Source organism: Haliotis rubra, unplaced genomic scaffold (assembly GCF_003918875.1).
Source record: "Haliotis rubra isolate DU_JTF1 unplaced genomic scaffold, ASM391887v1 Scf88, whole genome shotgun sequence".
NCBI classification, from domain to species: domain Eukaryota; kingdom Metazoa; phylum Mollusca; class Gastropoda; order Lepetellida; family Haliotidae; genus Haliotis; species Haliotis rubra.
Genome location: NW_025767612.1, coordinates 1,024,783 through 1,042,637, shown reverse-complemented (window position 1 = coordinate 1,042,637; position 17,855 = coordinate 1,024,783). Strand labels below are relative to the sequence as shown.

General features: G+C 38.7%; 1 protein-coding gene across 1 annotated transcript in view; it reads left to right on the top strand.

The window, feature by feature from the left end:
• The first annotated feature begins 5,667 nt into the window (after nucleotides 1-5,667).
• Nucleotides 5,668-17,855, top strand: part of LOC124263408 (ras-related protein R-Ras2-like) — a 51,348-nt gene continuing 39,160 nt past the window's right edge. The window contains exon 1 of the mRNA XM_046698028.1: nucleotides 5,668-5,813. Coding sequence (XP_046553984.1) covers nucleotides 5,709-5,813 — 105 coding nt within the window. The 5' untranslated portion in view covers nucleotides 5,668-5,708. The remainder of the gene's footprint in view (nucleotides 5,814-17,855) is intronic.

The following is a 17,855-nucleotide window of genomic DNA, read 5'->3' as shown; positions in this document are numbered from 1 at the left end:
ATTCGTTCATATTGGTCTACGTCATGAAAATAATACAAAGCTGTACTACTGATCATGTTTTCGTATTATTTGCATCGTTGATATAAATGAGAATAATGTTTTGTAGATAATATCAGTAATATCCAGTATAATTTTAAACAACGAGAAGGGTCTTTTTCTCTTCCGGCGAGATTTTATGATTTTGTTTGTTGACGGCCGTGCGTAGAGCCAACATATGCTATTACATGTACAACTAATATTTGTGTACATACCCTCTTGACAACATTCTATTGTCTAATAGAAGATTACTTTAATAATGCAACTTAAATATACTGGGGACGTGTTATAAGTATTTTAGAAATAGCAAAAAGGTTTTAGTGTACAAGCGGAATTGGCAGTTTAAAAATACGACCAATGGCAATGTTTGGTATCATTTATTTTTTGTTGCAACTTGCTGAATTTCAAAATGTACACTTGGAATGTGATCTGAATAATCATTTCTCTTTTATATGTATTTTGTACCAGTTTTCTCATTACTGCAGTTTGTGGGTTCCGAGTAACAGACCTGGGGGGTCAATTTCGTCATCGCTAATTTTAGCACACCGAACTCCCGGGCACAAAGACAGTCACGCATCAGTACTTTGGCGGGGGGCATCACAGCAGTAATATCGAATATTTAGTAAAATGCCATTGGTCGTGTGACATGTGTGCTCAGTATTTCTGAATCACATTCTATTGTTACCTCAAACAAAGAAGGTGTTAATTAGTGAGCTATATTCTTGCGTCAGTGTGACAATGTGACGATAATTATGCTCCCTCAGCATCGGATGCAATGCACGGAACTTCGAATACACCACGTCTTCGAATCCACCACATGTTGTAGCGGTTTGAAGAGAACACTTGCAGAAACAAGACAGAAGCACAACGACTGAAGTATATGAAACCATCAATATCGATGTGGACAGAAACATTTAAACTTCAATTCAATTCAATTCCAGCAAAATATTTGGATAGTGTGGGTCATGGAAGTGTATATGCTACGATGAAATGGGGTTTATTGCATGTAGATGTGAGCGCTTCTGTCTGTCTGTCCTGATCCGGGCGGTGGGGTAGTCTAGTGGTTAAAGCGTTCGGTCGTCACGCTGACGACCCGAGTTCGATTCCCCACATGAGTACAAAATGTGAAGCCCATATCTGGTATCTCCCGCCGTGATATTGCTGGAATATGCCAAAATTTGCACGTCGGTTTATGTAAAGAGTGGTGCCCAGTGCCATGGGCCTCTGTAACCCTTAAATAACCTATTTCGATACATAAGCGTTATCATGGTTCTCCATTGCATGTTGTTTCTCCACATTAATTATTATGTATCATATATACATGTGGAAATTAATTAAGCAAAACATAATTCATAGACCTATAATTCTGTGAATTAAGAAAACAGATAATTTTTCTGAAAGATTTATCAACATTTTGCATCTTGCTGTCTAAGCATTGTTTTTTGTTTGTTTGTTTTTTATGTTGGGGGAGATAATCAATGCAACGAGACACAATGCACATGAAATGTGATACCCCCAACATTGTTGAAATAAAGGTTTTACTGATAACATGTCACACTCTCATTTCAACTTGGATTGTCATGGCACGTCGTAAATTGTCAGAGGCTACAAGTTGGCAAATTATTGGCATGAGAACTGCAGGGATGGCCCTCAGACAAACTGGACATCAAGTTGGGCGCAATCGGTCCTCCATTATTTCAAGACTCTAGAACAAACACTGAGCAACCAATGATATTAAAGATCTTCCAAGACTTTCAGAACCCGTAAAACAACAAAACGAGAAGATAGAGTATTGTTGAGACTTGTTAGGCGCCGTTCAGGGGACTGAAGCACACCGTTAAGGCAGCAGTGGTTACCAGGGAGAGCCATTTCTTGCAGGACCTTCAGGAATCGGCTGAAGGCAGCAGGATACAGGCCAACAAGACCCATCAAGCGTAGAAAAACTATTTCCAGCTCACAAAGCAGCACTACTTGCCTGGTGTAGCCTATGTGTTCGCGGGGACATTGCATCATGCAAAAGGGTTCACTTTTCCTATGAAAGTCTTTTATTATTGCATATGATGGATGGTCGTACACGTGTCTGGAGACAATATCCAGGAGACGGTTCCCTTTGCGGGAGGGTCAATCATGGCATGGGGATGTATTTCCTTGGGTTGCAATATGGACCTCTATACCATTCGTGGTAACCTCAATGGGCCTCGGTACGAACAGGAGATCCTTGATAGGGTTGTTGTCCCACATTTTGAAAACCATCCTCTAGCCACAAGACCCATCTTCATGGATGACAACGCCATGCCTCATAGAGCACGTCCTGTCACCCAGTTCTCGTAACAGAATGCAGTTCTTGCAACAGACCATTCCATGGCCAGCCACGAGTCCAGATCTCAAATCCCATTGAACATCTGCGGGACATTTTAGGCCGTCGTGTTCGACAGAGAGACCAACATGTCCAGACTCCCAATGAATTGACTGCTTCTTTGTATATGAGGGATGGAACAGAATTCTTCAGAATCAAATCAGGAGATTGATCCAAGGAATGAAGAGGCGTGTTGAATCTGTTGTTAATGTACTGGCAGGTTACACAAAATACTGAAAGTGAGTATTTGGACTTCCAAGACATTGTTCTTTAATTCCGCGGACAAGATACGTGCAATATTACTGACAGTTAAGTCTGTGCAAGAAAAGTGAAAATCGTAATGCTTTTTCATGCAATGACGTCATGTTCCAAATGTGTACCTTATTCAACTATACCAGAGTGTGCCATGTTAATCTTGGCTATGTTTCTCCTCAACCCTTTCATTTCAGTACAAAGATCATATGGTATGGAAGTCTTTGACACATTTTGTGCGACAGGTCATTAGTGCTGTTCAGTCTGTGAAAATACGGGGCGTTCGCGAGTATTGGATACGTGGGATCTTTTCTCAGTCGAAGAATCGCTCCCTAGTAACGCATGTTGGTTATTAGGAATGACATAATGGCTCGGGTGGTCAGAGTCGGTGATCACAACTCTTCATTGGTTGACTGGCACTCATTATATACATCAAGGACATTGCTCGTGATATTAATCACTGGACTGTCTCTCATCAAACAACCCACTATACTGTATTATGACGTACGGGAAAAGCGGCGTTGTACAACAAACAATCCACCACTGTAGTATGGCATAGGGGAAAGCGGCGTTGTGCAGCAAACGATCCACCACTGTAGTATGACATAGGGGAAAGCGGCGTTGTGCAGCAAACGATCAACCACTGTAGTATGGCATAGGGGAAAGCGGCGTTGTACAATAAACAACCCACTATACTGTAGTTTGACATACGGGAAAAGCGGCGTTGTACAACGAACAATCCACCACTGTAGTATGACATACGGAAAATGTGGCGTTGTACAACAAACAATCCACCACTGTAGTATGACATACGGGGAAATACGGCGTTGTACAACAAACAATCCACCACCGTAGTATGGCATACGGGAAATGTGGCGTTGTACAATAAACAATCCACAAACAATACAACACTATTATGACATACGGGAAGTGTGGCGTTGTACAACAAACAATCCACCACTGTAGTATGGCATACGGGAAATGTGGCGTTGTACAATGAACAATCCACAAACAATACACCACTGTATTATGACACACGGGAAAAGCGGCGTTGTACAATGAACAATCCACCACTGTAGTATAGCATACAGGAAATGTGGCGTTGTACAATAAACAATCCACAAACAATACACCACTGTATTATGACATACGGGAAAAGCGGCGTTGTACAATGAACAATCCACCACTGTAGTATAGCATACAGGAAATGTGGCGTTGTACAACAAACAATCCACCACTGTAGTATGACATAAGGGAAAAGCGGCGTTGTACAACGAATAATTTGAAACTGAAATATTACTTGCTGGAACTGATAGTATTCAAAATGGGGGCCTTGAAATATATTGTCCCTCATAAAGTGAACGCAAGGCATCCTGACGAGTTTAGTCCAATCAGGCAGAAATATGTCCCTAAACATTTGGGGATTTCGAATGTTTTGTGGGATAAACGTCGATCATTTACAACTTTCGCACGCGCACGTACCCACGCACGCACTCACACTTTCACGACACACAATTACGTGCGCACGCACGCACACTCACTCACACGAACGCACTCGCTCACTCACTCACGCACGCACGCACGCACGCACGCAAACACGCTTCCCGGGATGCACTACTGCATTACTTGAACCACTGATTCTTTTCATCAGCTATTCCATGCAGTTATCATAACCGAGAGATCGAATATTTGGTCACCAAATATGTTTTGCCAACATCTGTATAAATATAGTATAGGTCAGGTATAAATCTAACAGGTAAAAAATACACTTGTCTCTAACTGTGAAAAAGAAAACAACAACACTTAATAAAACAACAAATAACAACAGCCTCAGAAATATTGAGTAACTTATTTTTAAAATTCTTTTTATTTGTGCCCATAATTGAATACAAGCATATAAAGTAAAGTAATAAATGTACATATGCATGATCAAAGTTCATTGGGTTCCACAAAAATGTCATATCAACTGATAGCATATAATCCAGTAAAGTTATTCAACTTCGATTAAAGATTAAGTCAGACATTAAATATTGAGAATAAAGGAAACTATTGTCTGAAAATGTATCAAAATTATTGTTTCTTCTGGATATGAATTTTGCAACCGTATAAATGTCTTTCAAAATATTTAAGAAATTATCAACTTTTGGGGTTATTTTCTTTAAAATATTGAGTAACTTAATAAAATCTTATAACATGTGTTGTATCTGATAAAAAAATGATCATCTCAATAGTTTCCGGCACATGTGGTGTGTATATAGCGGACACTTGTTATTCTGGACATTCCTTTCCCAGTTACACTCCACTGCATTATGGGATATGACGTATTACATTTGGAGGCCAACACTATTCGTTACATGAACCTCTGATCATATCTGATGTCAAACATTCGTCCGTAATTCTGTCACTCCTTTCCACAAAAGTATATTCGGAATAAGGATTTTGCGTCCTTGTATTATTAATTAATGATCGGTATTTCATATTTTTCCGTTCAAAGAGGAACGACTACTTTTTATTATTTTTTTCTGGTTGACTTATAGTTTTCCGAAAACATTTCCACGATTTGAAAGCATTAGCAAATATGCGGATGGAGCAAATCAGTGCTTATATGGTTGAATGAAATAAATTAGAAGATGGTTTTGTGCAATTAATGACCGTTTACTTAGCCTTGTGTATTGCCTATTGTCTGGTGTGTGTTAACCGTGTACAGTGGGGTGTTTGGATAAGCCGATGTCAGACGCTCAAATTGTTACCCATTAAGTGCTCACGTTTCAGGGTCAGTCAACACAGTGTAATTTCATAATAAGAAGTCGTTCGAATGGAACCGATAGTTCTATGTCTCATTTAGACCTTTCTGAATAAATGCAGCATCCTAAACATGCGTGTAGAACAACAGCTTAAAGGGGATCTGAATATTTTTGATTAAATCGAAAAGTACACATTGGCTTGTAACCAACAGACGGGCGCCTGCCATGAACACACTAAAAATAGTTGCGAGGAAAATACAATCTATTCATGAAAACATCCGCAAAGGATTGTAAGGTCAGTGTCATTGGGTGGGTACACAATGTCCCGCAATCCGGATTCTGGGGGATACAGCCAGAGTTATAAATTAGTTGTTGTCGGTGGCGGAGGAGTGGGAAAAAGTGCCTTAACTATACAATTTATACAGGTAAGTTTCTCATTGTGCATTTCTAGCGTGATTTTCACGATGCCGACAAATCGAGGTCGGGATGGTCTCGGTTCAGCATGGATGTTGTTTACGTCTGAGGGAGATCTCTCGCTTTGGCAATTCATCCAGCTAATGTGTCAACTGAGATGCCTCTCGTGCTTCTTAGCTATCATCTCAAGGTTTCCGATTGTATAAGGAGAGGGTGGCAACGACAGAGGCACGTTTATTCACTAATGAGAAAGTTGTTACAATGAGCATCTGCTGGAATACTGACAACAAGCAGTATTCGCACATTGTGTACGTTGTAAATTAATGTGATTGTCACTCTTGCACTTACTACACATTGCCGGCGTTTCTGAAAGAACTGTTCAGTCAATCAGTGTGAGACAGGTTCGTTGTGAGTGTATTTGACATCGTGTGACATTGCAGGCTTGCCGTCTTGCATACATTTCTACATCCTGGTATTTCTAGATCTTTAACATGTTCTTTGCACCAACTTGAGTACAAATGTTATAAGGGTTGTATAATCAAATTAAAATTGTGGTAAGGAATAAATGTTATCAGTTGATGAACATGATAGTGATGAGCTACAATGTAATCCGTTAACTGGCCTCATGGAAACAAGATACCATTGTCACACACTTTAGTTACTTAGTACGATTTCAAGTGGTAATACTAAACATGGGGACAAGGTTCCAGGTTAGAGTTGTTAGATGTCATGAAATACATTGACAGCTGTAGATGTACAGTAGAGTGTGGAAATTAAGAAGAGCCATAAGATTTGCTTCTGTGGGTTTTGAATCTAGGACTCCCACAATGTTTTAGTTTAGATATTAACGCTTGTAAGCCTTTCATGTTCTTGATCATATTTAACACTGTCATAATGTGAGCCTGGACACATTGAGGGTTGATTTCTGCATCTTGCTGTAAATATCTAAATAAAATGACAATGATAAGGAAATCCTAGATTGATGAACTATCATGCATGCTGAAATACTTAGGTGCATAATGTAATATCAATTAATCCTTTAAAATCCACCCCATTATACATAAGATATGCAATCAACTCCTGATGCCAGTTATCTGCAAGTCCATGAAGATCAGGTTTAGAATTGATCTTCAGTAGCCATGAGGTGACTGGTGGGATCAGGTGTACCCTTCGTTTAGATTAGACCGTCAAAATATTTAATGTTCACCTGACACACCCACCAAGCACCTTTGGAGTTGTCCTCTACAAGAGGATACTAACAGGATCGGGTGGTCAGGCTCACAGACTTGGTTGACACATGTCTTCATATCCCAATTGTGTAGATCGATGCTCATGCTGTTGATCACTGGATTTTCTGGTCACGACCCAATTATTTACAGACCGCCTCCATATCGCTGGAATATTGCTGAGTGTGGCGAAAAACTAAACTCACTCACTCACCCAGTTAATACTGTTGCAAGCTGGCAGTTTGGAGTTAGTAAATATTTGTCAAGTGTGCTACCTTATAACTACTGCTTCACTTATGGAGAAAATGGACCACCTCCGTGGTGTAGTGGTCTAAGCGTCCGCCCGGGAGAGAGGAAGTTTGCGGGTTCAATCCCTGGCCACGTCATACCTAAAGACGTTAAAATATGGTACTTGTTGGTCCCTGCCTGGGGCTCGGCATTAATGGGTACAACAAGGACTGGTCAGCTCAGAGTCAGTATAATGTGTCTGAGTGGGGTAATTACGCTTCACTGCTGCATGGTATCTCCAGCTTAAGTCTGGGCTATTACAAGCAGCCACATATACACACGAATGCACGCCATCATATGCGTTAAAATATTGTTAAGTGCGACGTTAAACCCATTTCACCTCACCTCACCTATGGAGAATAGGGTTGAAGGTAATGCTATTACAAGCTTGAGATGAGATACAGTTTTATTTAGTAAATCATTATCACTGGATGAGTATCAACACTGCATATTGTGATAACATTCATAGTTTACATTACTTTGTGTATGCGAGTATACATACCAAATTTACACATGGTTCTGGTTGTTTATGCAGAAAAATGATTCTGGAAATGTAGGCTTTTGTAGAATTCTAACAGAGTCTGGGTCACAAACATTTGAATCTAATAGCCTTAATGTTGTTTTTAGATTTGAGCATTGTGATATGGACTATTCTTATTTGAGCTTTCTTGACTGAGCAGAATTTGAACTGTATTTTGGGACATTTAACTGTGATTTCAGGTAACAAATTTGCAGTGACCACAATTTGTGAGCAGCTAGTGTTATAACAGGATTGAGTATATCAGTGAAGATTTGTTGACATGGTATTTCTGGTGTTACATGCTCACGATAATGTCTATGCATTGGTACATTTGCCAACTTGGTATAGTAAAATTGTATTTTCATCTGCCCAGATGAAATTCTTAGCAAGTACTGAAGCTTGTAGGAATCAGATCTTATATTGTACAATAGGGCACCAGATAAGGGCCATATTGGCGTATATACGGATAAAAATTATGCACGATACGGTAGGAAATGATTTAGAAAATGTAGCAGATACGCACCACAGCAATGGTGTATGGTCTTAGAATCATCTACAGACGTATTTATCTGAAAAAGTATTGTTTTATTGTTCATTGACCTGTTTACACAAGAGTAGCAATGTTGTGGTGCACATATGAAACAAAACACAAGATTACTTATATGCCATTAAATTCCATTCAGTACTCAAAATGTACTCTTAAGGTTTTCCAGTACCCCAATATTGAAAAAATAAGGAGTATGTACTCCAGATGTTGAAAAATTATCTGGAGCCCAGGTACAATATCTCTGCATGACCTGAAGATGTCTCGATAGAAGGTTGCTTCAGGTGAACTTTCTGATGAGCAAGCGAGTGAGTTTAGTTTTACACTGCTTTTAGCAATATTCCAGCAATATCATGGCGGGCGACACCAGAAATAGGCTCCACACATTGCACCCGTGTGGGAATTCGAACCTGGGTCTTCAGCGTGATGAGCGAACGCTTTAACCACTAGGCTACCCCATCATTCCTTCTGATCAGCCAAGCAGTATCTATGCTTTGAAGGTCTTGGCACACGTGAAGGAAGCATTCAGCATATTCAGACTATCATATCTGCTTTCTGTATCTTGAAATCTGTGTCTTTGGTTTTGTGTACATTGTTTTCATCTCCCAAATGTGCACTATCGAGGGTAAATTTGTAGTATTTTCATTTTGCTAAAATCAAAATGTTCAATGTTCAACTCCCATGGTGAAGAAACAAAACCCAAACCATGTAGAAATCTTAGATTTGATTGGTCCATGTACCCTTTGTTTAGATTAGACCGTCAAAATATTGAATGTTCACCTGACACACCCACCAAGCACCTATGGAGCTGTCCTCTACAAGAGGATACTAACAGGATCGGGTGGTCAGGCTCACAGACTTAGTTGACACATGTCTTCATATCCCAATTGTGTAGATCGAACCTCGTGCTGTTGATCACTGGATTGTTTGGTCCAGGCTCGATTATTTACAGGCCGCCTCCAGATAGCATGAATATTGCTGAGTGTGGCGTAAAACTAAACTCACTCTTCGGATCTACACTCAGAGAGACCCTGAACCACATTATTTTCCCTACTGCATAGCCCTCCCTGCAATGATAAAGCCTTAAATGAAGGAAGTCTAGATTTCCCCTGAATCTTCCAACTCACTTGGGCTCCTTTTCAATTTAAATGTGTTTATTTGTTTCTTTAAAAATTATATAGATTCAGGGACTAAGTATAGTCTAAGGTATTACATGTACATCAGAGTAAACGACTCTCTTGTATTCTGCTGACCATTGGTGAGAATTTCAGGACAGTCTTCGTGCTACAATCTCTTCGTTGAACGAGGACCAGATTTGCCCCAGCTATGATCTGTCAATATTTACTGCCCATTTCTGGAATAAGATACACCAGGAAAGGTGTGAACCTAAAACACGAAGGAATATGACCACTCTGAATGTAAATACATGTATCCTGCTTCTTATACCGGAGTGTTGTAGACAGAAACACGAGAGATGTATACCTTATTATTATAAGCTGGCAAAGCTCACTCCCTACCAGCTATATTTACTGGATCCAGAGCTTTAATCACAACCAGCAGTAAATGCCCAAGTCTTGTAAACTTTCCTTTTACCAAGTGAGATCAGCTCGCATTGATAGAAAAGATGTGATTTTTAGTGGGATTGATCCATGTTTACTTATCAGTCACACTGATGGATGTAAACCAACCATGGCATCTGTGATGGGAATCAGTCACACTGATGGATGTAAACCAACACTGGCATCTGTGATGGGAATCAGTCACACTGATGGATGTAAACCAACACTGGCATCTGTGATGGGAATCAGTCACACTGATGGATGTAAACCAACCATGGCATCTGTGATGGGAATCAGTCACACTGATGGATGTAAACCAACCATGGCATCTGTGATGGGAATCAGTCACACTGATGGATGTAAACCAACACTGGCATCTGTGATGGGAATCAGTCACACTGATGGATGTAAACCAACACTGGCATCTGTGATGGGAATCAGTCACACTGATGGATGTAAACCAACCATGGCATCTGTGATGGGAATCAGTCACACTGATGGATGTAAACCAACACTGGCATCTGTGATGGGAATCAGTCACACTGATGGATGTAAACCAACCATGGCATCTGTGATGGGAATCAGTCACACTGATGGATGTAAACCAACCATGGCATCTGTGATGGGAATCAGTCACACTGATGGATGTAAACTAACCATGGCATCTGTGATGGGAATCAGTCAAGATTGCTGACTGTCAGACTAGGTTTCCCTCATGCAACCAATAATTGGTTGATTGGTTGTTTAAGACCGCAATCGGCAATATTCCAGCTATATGGCGGCGGCCTGTAAACATGGTAAATAATCGACTCTGGACCAGGCAATCCAGTGATCAATATCATGAGCATCAATGGCATCAATGGGGACATGATGACATGTGTCAACCACGTCAGTGAGCCTGACCGTCCGATCCTGTTAGTCGCCTCTTACGACAAGCATGGGTTGCTGAAGACCGATTCTAATATGGATCTTCATGGGTCCCAACCAACAATTGACTGTGGTCAATTTTCTTCTGTTAGATTTAACTAGTTTTTGGTAATAAATTCTGGTCATAGACTTTGCCTAAGCATGCTAAACAACCTGTACTTATATTTTCTTTATAACTGAATTATTCAAAATGTGGCTTCACAAAATATTCACTCCAAAATTTACGATGTAGCTGCTTTACCTTCTGTCATGGTTGAATACAGGGAAGACAATTGTATTCCAGCACAGTGTTTTGTATGTCAATTTCATTTTTATGAGGATTGAGTTTTATAACTTTAAATTATTAAAGTCTCTGCTACTGAATAATTAAAACTGATTGCCAATGTTTTTTTGTGAGTTTATGAAACAATTATGCAGTGCCCATGGACTTCATTATGACAGCGACCAAGAGATGAAATGAATGAATTCTGTCCTGTAGGGATTGTGCCTTCACAAAAGTGAAAATGCTACTCTTAAGGTACTAGATGGCAATGAGCTAATGGTATTAACTATTATGCCACTTAAATCAATAATCTAGCAATTTAAAAGTGAGGGACACTAGAAAAAGATAAAAACGAAAAGATATTTGAGTAACTGCACAAATGTATTCATTGTTTTAAAGGTGTATGTCAAGCAGTAGTGAACCTGAGGCATATTAGTTAAATCCTGATTATATATCATGTATGTACTACTAAAGAAAGATAAGGGCCACCTGATACTTTCTTACTATGAAAGCTTATCTTTCGTACCGTGCAGATTAACTATGGGAATATGTAAGAATTACAGTGGTACTATAGTCTTTATCTTTTTTGATAGCATATCCATGTGTTTTTGGACATTGGATGAAGAGGCAATGGCATTGTGAACATGTATACAGTCAGTGTTAAGCCGACCAAAAAATAACATGCTAGTGTTTCCGTGCATTACATTATGCAAGAGCAAGTATTTGTACTGATATGCTACGCATAGATTTTCAAGGATTGGTTATCACTTAGGATGGATGATAATCAGTTTTATGACCTAAAGGAGCACCTATTTGTCTTTGTGTGTTTGTCTGCCTGTCTGTCTGTCTGTCTGACGTTACTTGCTCAAATAGGACCATCTTCAAGCATGGCATGAGTATTAAGCAAATAATTACAAAACAGAACAAAATTCCTGGATTGCTTTATATGCCTGATTGGTTATTCACGCCTGCCATCTATCATGCAGGTAGATCTGCCTTGATGTGTACCATATTCACTGTAATAAGCAACCCAGTTGACAAATGTGGAAGCTTAGTACCATTAACAACAAGTAAACTATGTGTGGTAGTGAACAATTATTTTTGAAACATCTATTCAAACTTTTCAATAAAAGTTACTATTGAAATATTCCCAATCTTCTCATGTTTTAACAAACTGTATTATACACAAGACAATATGAACTGTTGTGTTAATTTGAGGAGGGAGGTAGGGGGCTTGAGTTGTGAGTGCTTGTTTTAGCTTACAGTGGGCAAATTAGGAACCCACTATAATGTAGATCGGTAGAGAACAGTCAGGAAATGGAAATAACTGCCAAACAGTGTTTCCTGCCATCACTCTCAGGGTTTCTTTCATCTTTGCAAGAGATGTGACAGCATGGTTACAAAGCTTTTAAAATTTTGAGGTTTGCTGATGAACGTGGGGACTGAACATGTTGTATCTTTACAAGTACGCTATGAGTCATGACAGGACTTGTTTACTTTCCTCATCAGTTCTATACACTGTTACACATGCTTATTTTCACTCATCAAATTAGTCAGGCTGTAATCATGTGTAGTCATGAATGTTTCAACAGGAAATGAGACTTCTGTATTGCTTTGTTTAGTGAACAGCAGAATATTTGTTTGGTGACATAATAATTTTGTTGAATAAAATCATCATTTCTGATACCGTCTTTCAGCTTTTCTACAGACATTGGTTTGCCTTTCCCAGACTTGACATATTGCAGCCTGTAGTAACAATATCCTGTGATTATTTTATGTCTTCATCTCTGATTGGGGCGATGGTGTAGTGGTTAAAGTGTTCTCTCATCACGCCAAAGACCTGGGTTCGATTCCCCACATGAGTACACTGTGTGAAGCCCATTTCTGGTGTCCCCCGCCGTGATATTGCTGCAACCATGCTTACTCATCTCTGATTGTCTATATATTGGAGACCATTGAGTACCTATCTCATGCTTGGGCAAAGTGAACTTTGAATATGGATTCCAGATAGAAATATATACTGGTAGCGGTTTAAACAATATTCAAGGGGGCTGCCATTTTGGTTTTAAGAACCTGTATTGGTTTTTGTGTTCATGCTGAAGTCATTGTTCAAAGTTCACTTTAATGAAAGAAATCTACATATGTGATCTAATTGTTTGACGAGCCGTATATATAAAGGAACGTGAATATATTTCAGAATATTTTTATGAAATCATGCTCTTACTACAAAAGCAACATCATCCAAATGTTCATGATGCATAACTTATTTGTTCAGTATATGTAGGTTTTAAGATTTTCTAACAGGTTGCCTGAAGCTCCCACTAGTGATATAGGAGTTAAAACAGTTGATGGTAAACAGAATAGTTGATGGGATATTGTAACCACAGCTAAAATTGTTTGATAAATACCACAAGGTAGATCTGCAGGACAGCTGATGCAGTGCTAGATAGTATTCCCGCCTGCCATCTATCATGCAGGTAGTTTGCAGTACACTGAAACATATCCGTTTACCTTGTTTGACTTGACTAAGATTAGCTTATCTACGCCTGTTGGTGATTGTGATTACCAAGTGGTCGTTCAGTCATACTTGTGCATTGTACAATCTTAGCTTATACTGACATGTTATAGATAGGGTTAATATCGTCAGTTGTAAGACAATGCTCAATTCATAATGGTGAAAATATGGAATTTGAACTGTATAGAAATTCAAGGTGTGTTGATGGAGCGTTTCATGATTCGACATCAACATAATCTGACTACTATGCAAAATGAGAACAAATTTGAATATAATTAAAAGTCAAGATTTTTATTTGCATAAACAATATGTTTTTTGATTGTATCAACATCATATGCATAGTATTGATACAAATACAATAATTACACTTTGAAACTTTTGCAAAAAGTGTTATTTGTTTCTAGGGAATTACACATTCTGTGAAGATGAGCGTAAAAATGTACAACTCCTTGTGTTCAGTGTTGATAATTTATAGGGTCTCAAATATTACAGCAGCAAACATCCAGTTTCTAAAACTGGGTACACATAGAAAATATTGGAATAAATATCAGGCGAGGAAGCTATATGTTAGCATCAATATTACTCTTGTTGAAATCTTTTTAACTCTTGAGATTTATTGTTTACTTTTTGGGTACAAATATACAATGCTATGAGGACTTTTAGACATTACTTAGATCATGTAATTTTTTTACAGTATCATCAATTAATTGTATATTCTGATAATTGACCTGACCCGTGAAGATCCAGGTTAGAATTAATGTTCAGTAACCCATACTTGTCGTAAGAGGCAACTAACGAGATCGGGTGGTCAGGCTCGCTGACTTGGTTGACACATATATCCCAATTGCTTAGGTCGATGCTCATGCTGTTGATCACTGGATTGTCTGGTCCAGACTCAGTTATTTACAGACCGCCACCCTATAGCTGGTATACTGCTGAGTGTGGCGTAAAGCTAATCTCACTTATGCATTCACTCAATCTCTCGACCAACTGAAAAAATTGTCCCACGTGAGACCCAGTGATGGGTCATTTAGGTTTTGATGTCTACATATCTCCAGCAGACTGCCTCCGTGGTGTAGTGGTTAGAGCGTCCGCCCGGAATGCGGTCGCGGGTTCAATCCCGACCGCATCATACCAAAAGATGTTAAAATATGGTACTTGTTGGTCCCTGTCTGGCGCTCAGCAATAATGGGTACAACAAGGACTGGTCAGCTCGGAGTCAGTATAATGTGTCTGAGTGGGGTATTTCTGCTTCACTGCGGCATGGTATCTCAGTGGGCTAGCACTATAAAACCAGCTTCAGTCTGGGCTAGCACAAGCAACCGCACATACACATACACACGCATGCACGTCGTCATATGAGCGAAATATTCTCAAGCACAACGTTAAACCCAATTCCACCATCACATACCTCCAGCAGCCCATCAAGAATGACTAACAGAGTTTGATGGATGTATAGACACGATAGAGGTCATCTGACAGCATGGTTGTCATTTTAACTGTATACATAATAGAAGCAGGGAAACTTGCCACTGATGCAATCTTTCTGTTGAGAGGGCCCGTGAGGTAGCCTAGTGGTTAAAGCGTTCGCTCGTCATTTCAAAGGCCCGGGTTCAATTCCCACGAGTACAATGTGTGAAGCCCATTTCTCGTGTCTCCACCGTGATATTGTTGGCATATTGCTAACGGGCGTAAAACTAAACTCACTCATTCGTCTTTCTGTTGAGACGAGAAAGAAAGTCAAGTTTGACTGAGTATACATTTCTTATGATGTTTGGACAAATTGTTTGACTCGACTCATGCTTTAAAAACCCTTTTATGGCACTATTTTGTATGATTTATTCACTTTTATGAAAAAAGGTTAAAAGTGTATTTAGATGTCAGTAGATAGTGACTTTTAGATTGCAATATTTCCTTACTTTAAACAAGAAATCTTGTTACAGGAAAAATCAATGTTTTGGTACAATTTGATGTGAGTACCAACTGCTGTTTTCATTTAGGGTAGTGCTTTAGATGCTAGTTATTAATTAATTAATCAGCAGAAGCATACAGTATGCTATTTAATGACAAATTCAGAAACATTTCTCATGATTGATAAAGATATCAGGTTTCACATAAAGGTTACATCCACTGGGGTATGATCAGCCCTTTTGCCTAAGTTGCCACAAATTGCCGCAGAGAGTAGCTTCCCTTAGTGTGCCAGAAGCCTATGACCATTGGTTCGAATCCCAGTTATTTCTGATCCTGTTTTTAGGTTTGTCAGCACCTTGCTTATGGGTTTCCCCAATGTGGTGAGTGTCTCAGAGTAATAGTAAGCCCCTCATCATTTCACCTTTCCTCCAAGATCAAGCTAACACTGCGATATGACTGACTCACAGATTAATGGAGGTATATCTAGATCTGATCAGAGACCAATAGTTGTCCTTTGGCCAATTGCCAGTAGAAATTCTCGTGGTTAATTTTATATTATTACACTCAACACATTATTAAAATACCAAAATTACAAAATGTTAACTTCTATTCAATTTCAACCATACATTATTATTTTTTTATAATTTTCCTGCCAAGTGTATTTAGTTAAGAATCTTAGAAAAAAATCCTTTTTAAGAGGCATTAATCCCAAATCACAGACAATTTACAATTTTTCTTTTGTGGAATGAAAGACATTTATATTTTTTGATCAGTTGATTAGTAAATACAGGGCAGGCTTGATACTTGTGCTCGGCGTGCTACGCAGTATACAACTTCATCAAGCCCATTCTGGACTGAGCTAAGTATGTGCTAATTGGCTAATTGTGACTTCCAGCACTGGGGCATGGTGCAGTGGAGTGTAAAACAATATGTAATGCCCCACCTTAACAATCCTCTGTATGCCTAACATGCAATATATCACTTATCTGGGCTGGAATCAAAAGAACCAGAAAGAACGGCCATATATATGTTTCTTCTCAATGGTTTTATGACCTAAGAAATGACAAGATAGACTTGCACTGCAAAGATGAAAATCTGGTTTTTAGGTAACAGTCTGTTAAATATTACTTGCAGATTTAGTCCTGTTATTTTTTTACCAATTGTAGATCCTGGTTTTCTGTAGATAATTAGTTTTGCCATGCCAATGGTGACAGAATGAATTACTTCTCTAGCTAGTATTTCTCTGGCAACTAATGCTCTAATGTGATGTTTTAGTTATTTACAAGTATATCATAGAAGTTGTGGAATATTTTGTTTAAAAAGATAATTGATCTTTAGATGGAAATTCTGAAATTTGTGATTTCATTTTGCATATTCTTATGAACTGGTAGATAAGGTATGTGTTTGAAAATATGTTTTTTGAGGAACGCAGCTGTGTCAAATTACCAGTCAGACTAGTCACGAAAGCATTTCTATTGCATGTGTTTACAATCTGCACTACATCTGGACAGGATCTAATGAATCATTAAAAGTAGAATCTCTGTACAGTTTATAGTGGGGTTTAATCAGTAGACTAACAGCTCTATCCTGGGGCTCACCTCTTGAGAAACACTTCAAGTCAATGAGTTTGCTTAATGTAGCTATTCTGCTAATTTTTCCTGATTGTTGATTGCTTTTTGCTTAAGCCAGAGTAGTATTTATCCAGAAGTTATGTCAAGAATATTGGTGTTTAGTACGGCTGTTACAATTCGCTTGTGTATTCAGTGAGTCAATTTTTAACTATGAATTCAATTTGTTATATTGCAGTCAATAGAATTGAATATTCATGAATTTTTTAAAAAGAGTGTACTTACTTGAATCTTGATATCACTTATAAAAATGAGATATGCTAAATGGAAACATATCCAAACCACACAGGATAACAGCCAGCACTTTGAAATATTTAATTTGATAGTAATTTAGTCACCGGTCCTAGTCATGACGAACTAACACTGTCCCAATGGTCAAAATATGTCTTGTCATGACAAACTAACACTGTCCCAATGGTCAAAATATGTCTTGTCATGACAAACTAACACTGTCACAATGGTCAAAATATGTCTTGTCATGACAAACTAACACTGTCACAATGGTCAAAATATGTCTTGTCATGACAAACTAACACTGTCACAATGGTCAAAATATGTCTTGTCATGACAAACTAACACTGTCACAATGGTCAAAATATGTCTTGTCATGACAAACTAACACTGTCACAATGGTCAAAATATGTCTAAGAATTTTTCTCATTGTTTCACTGAA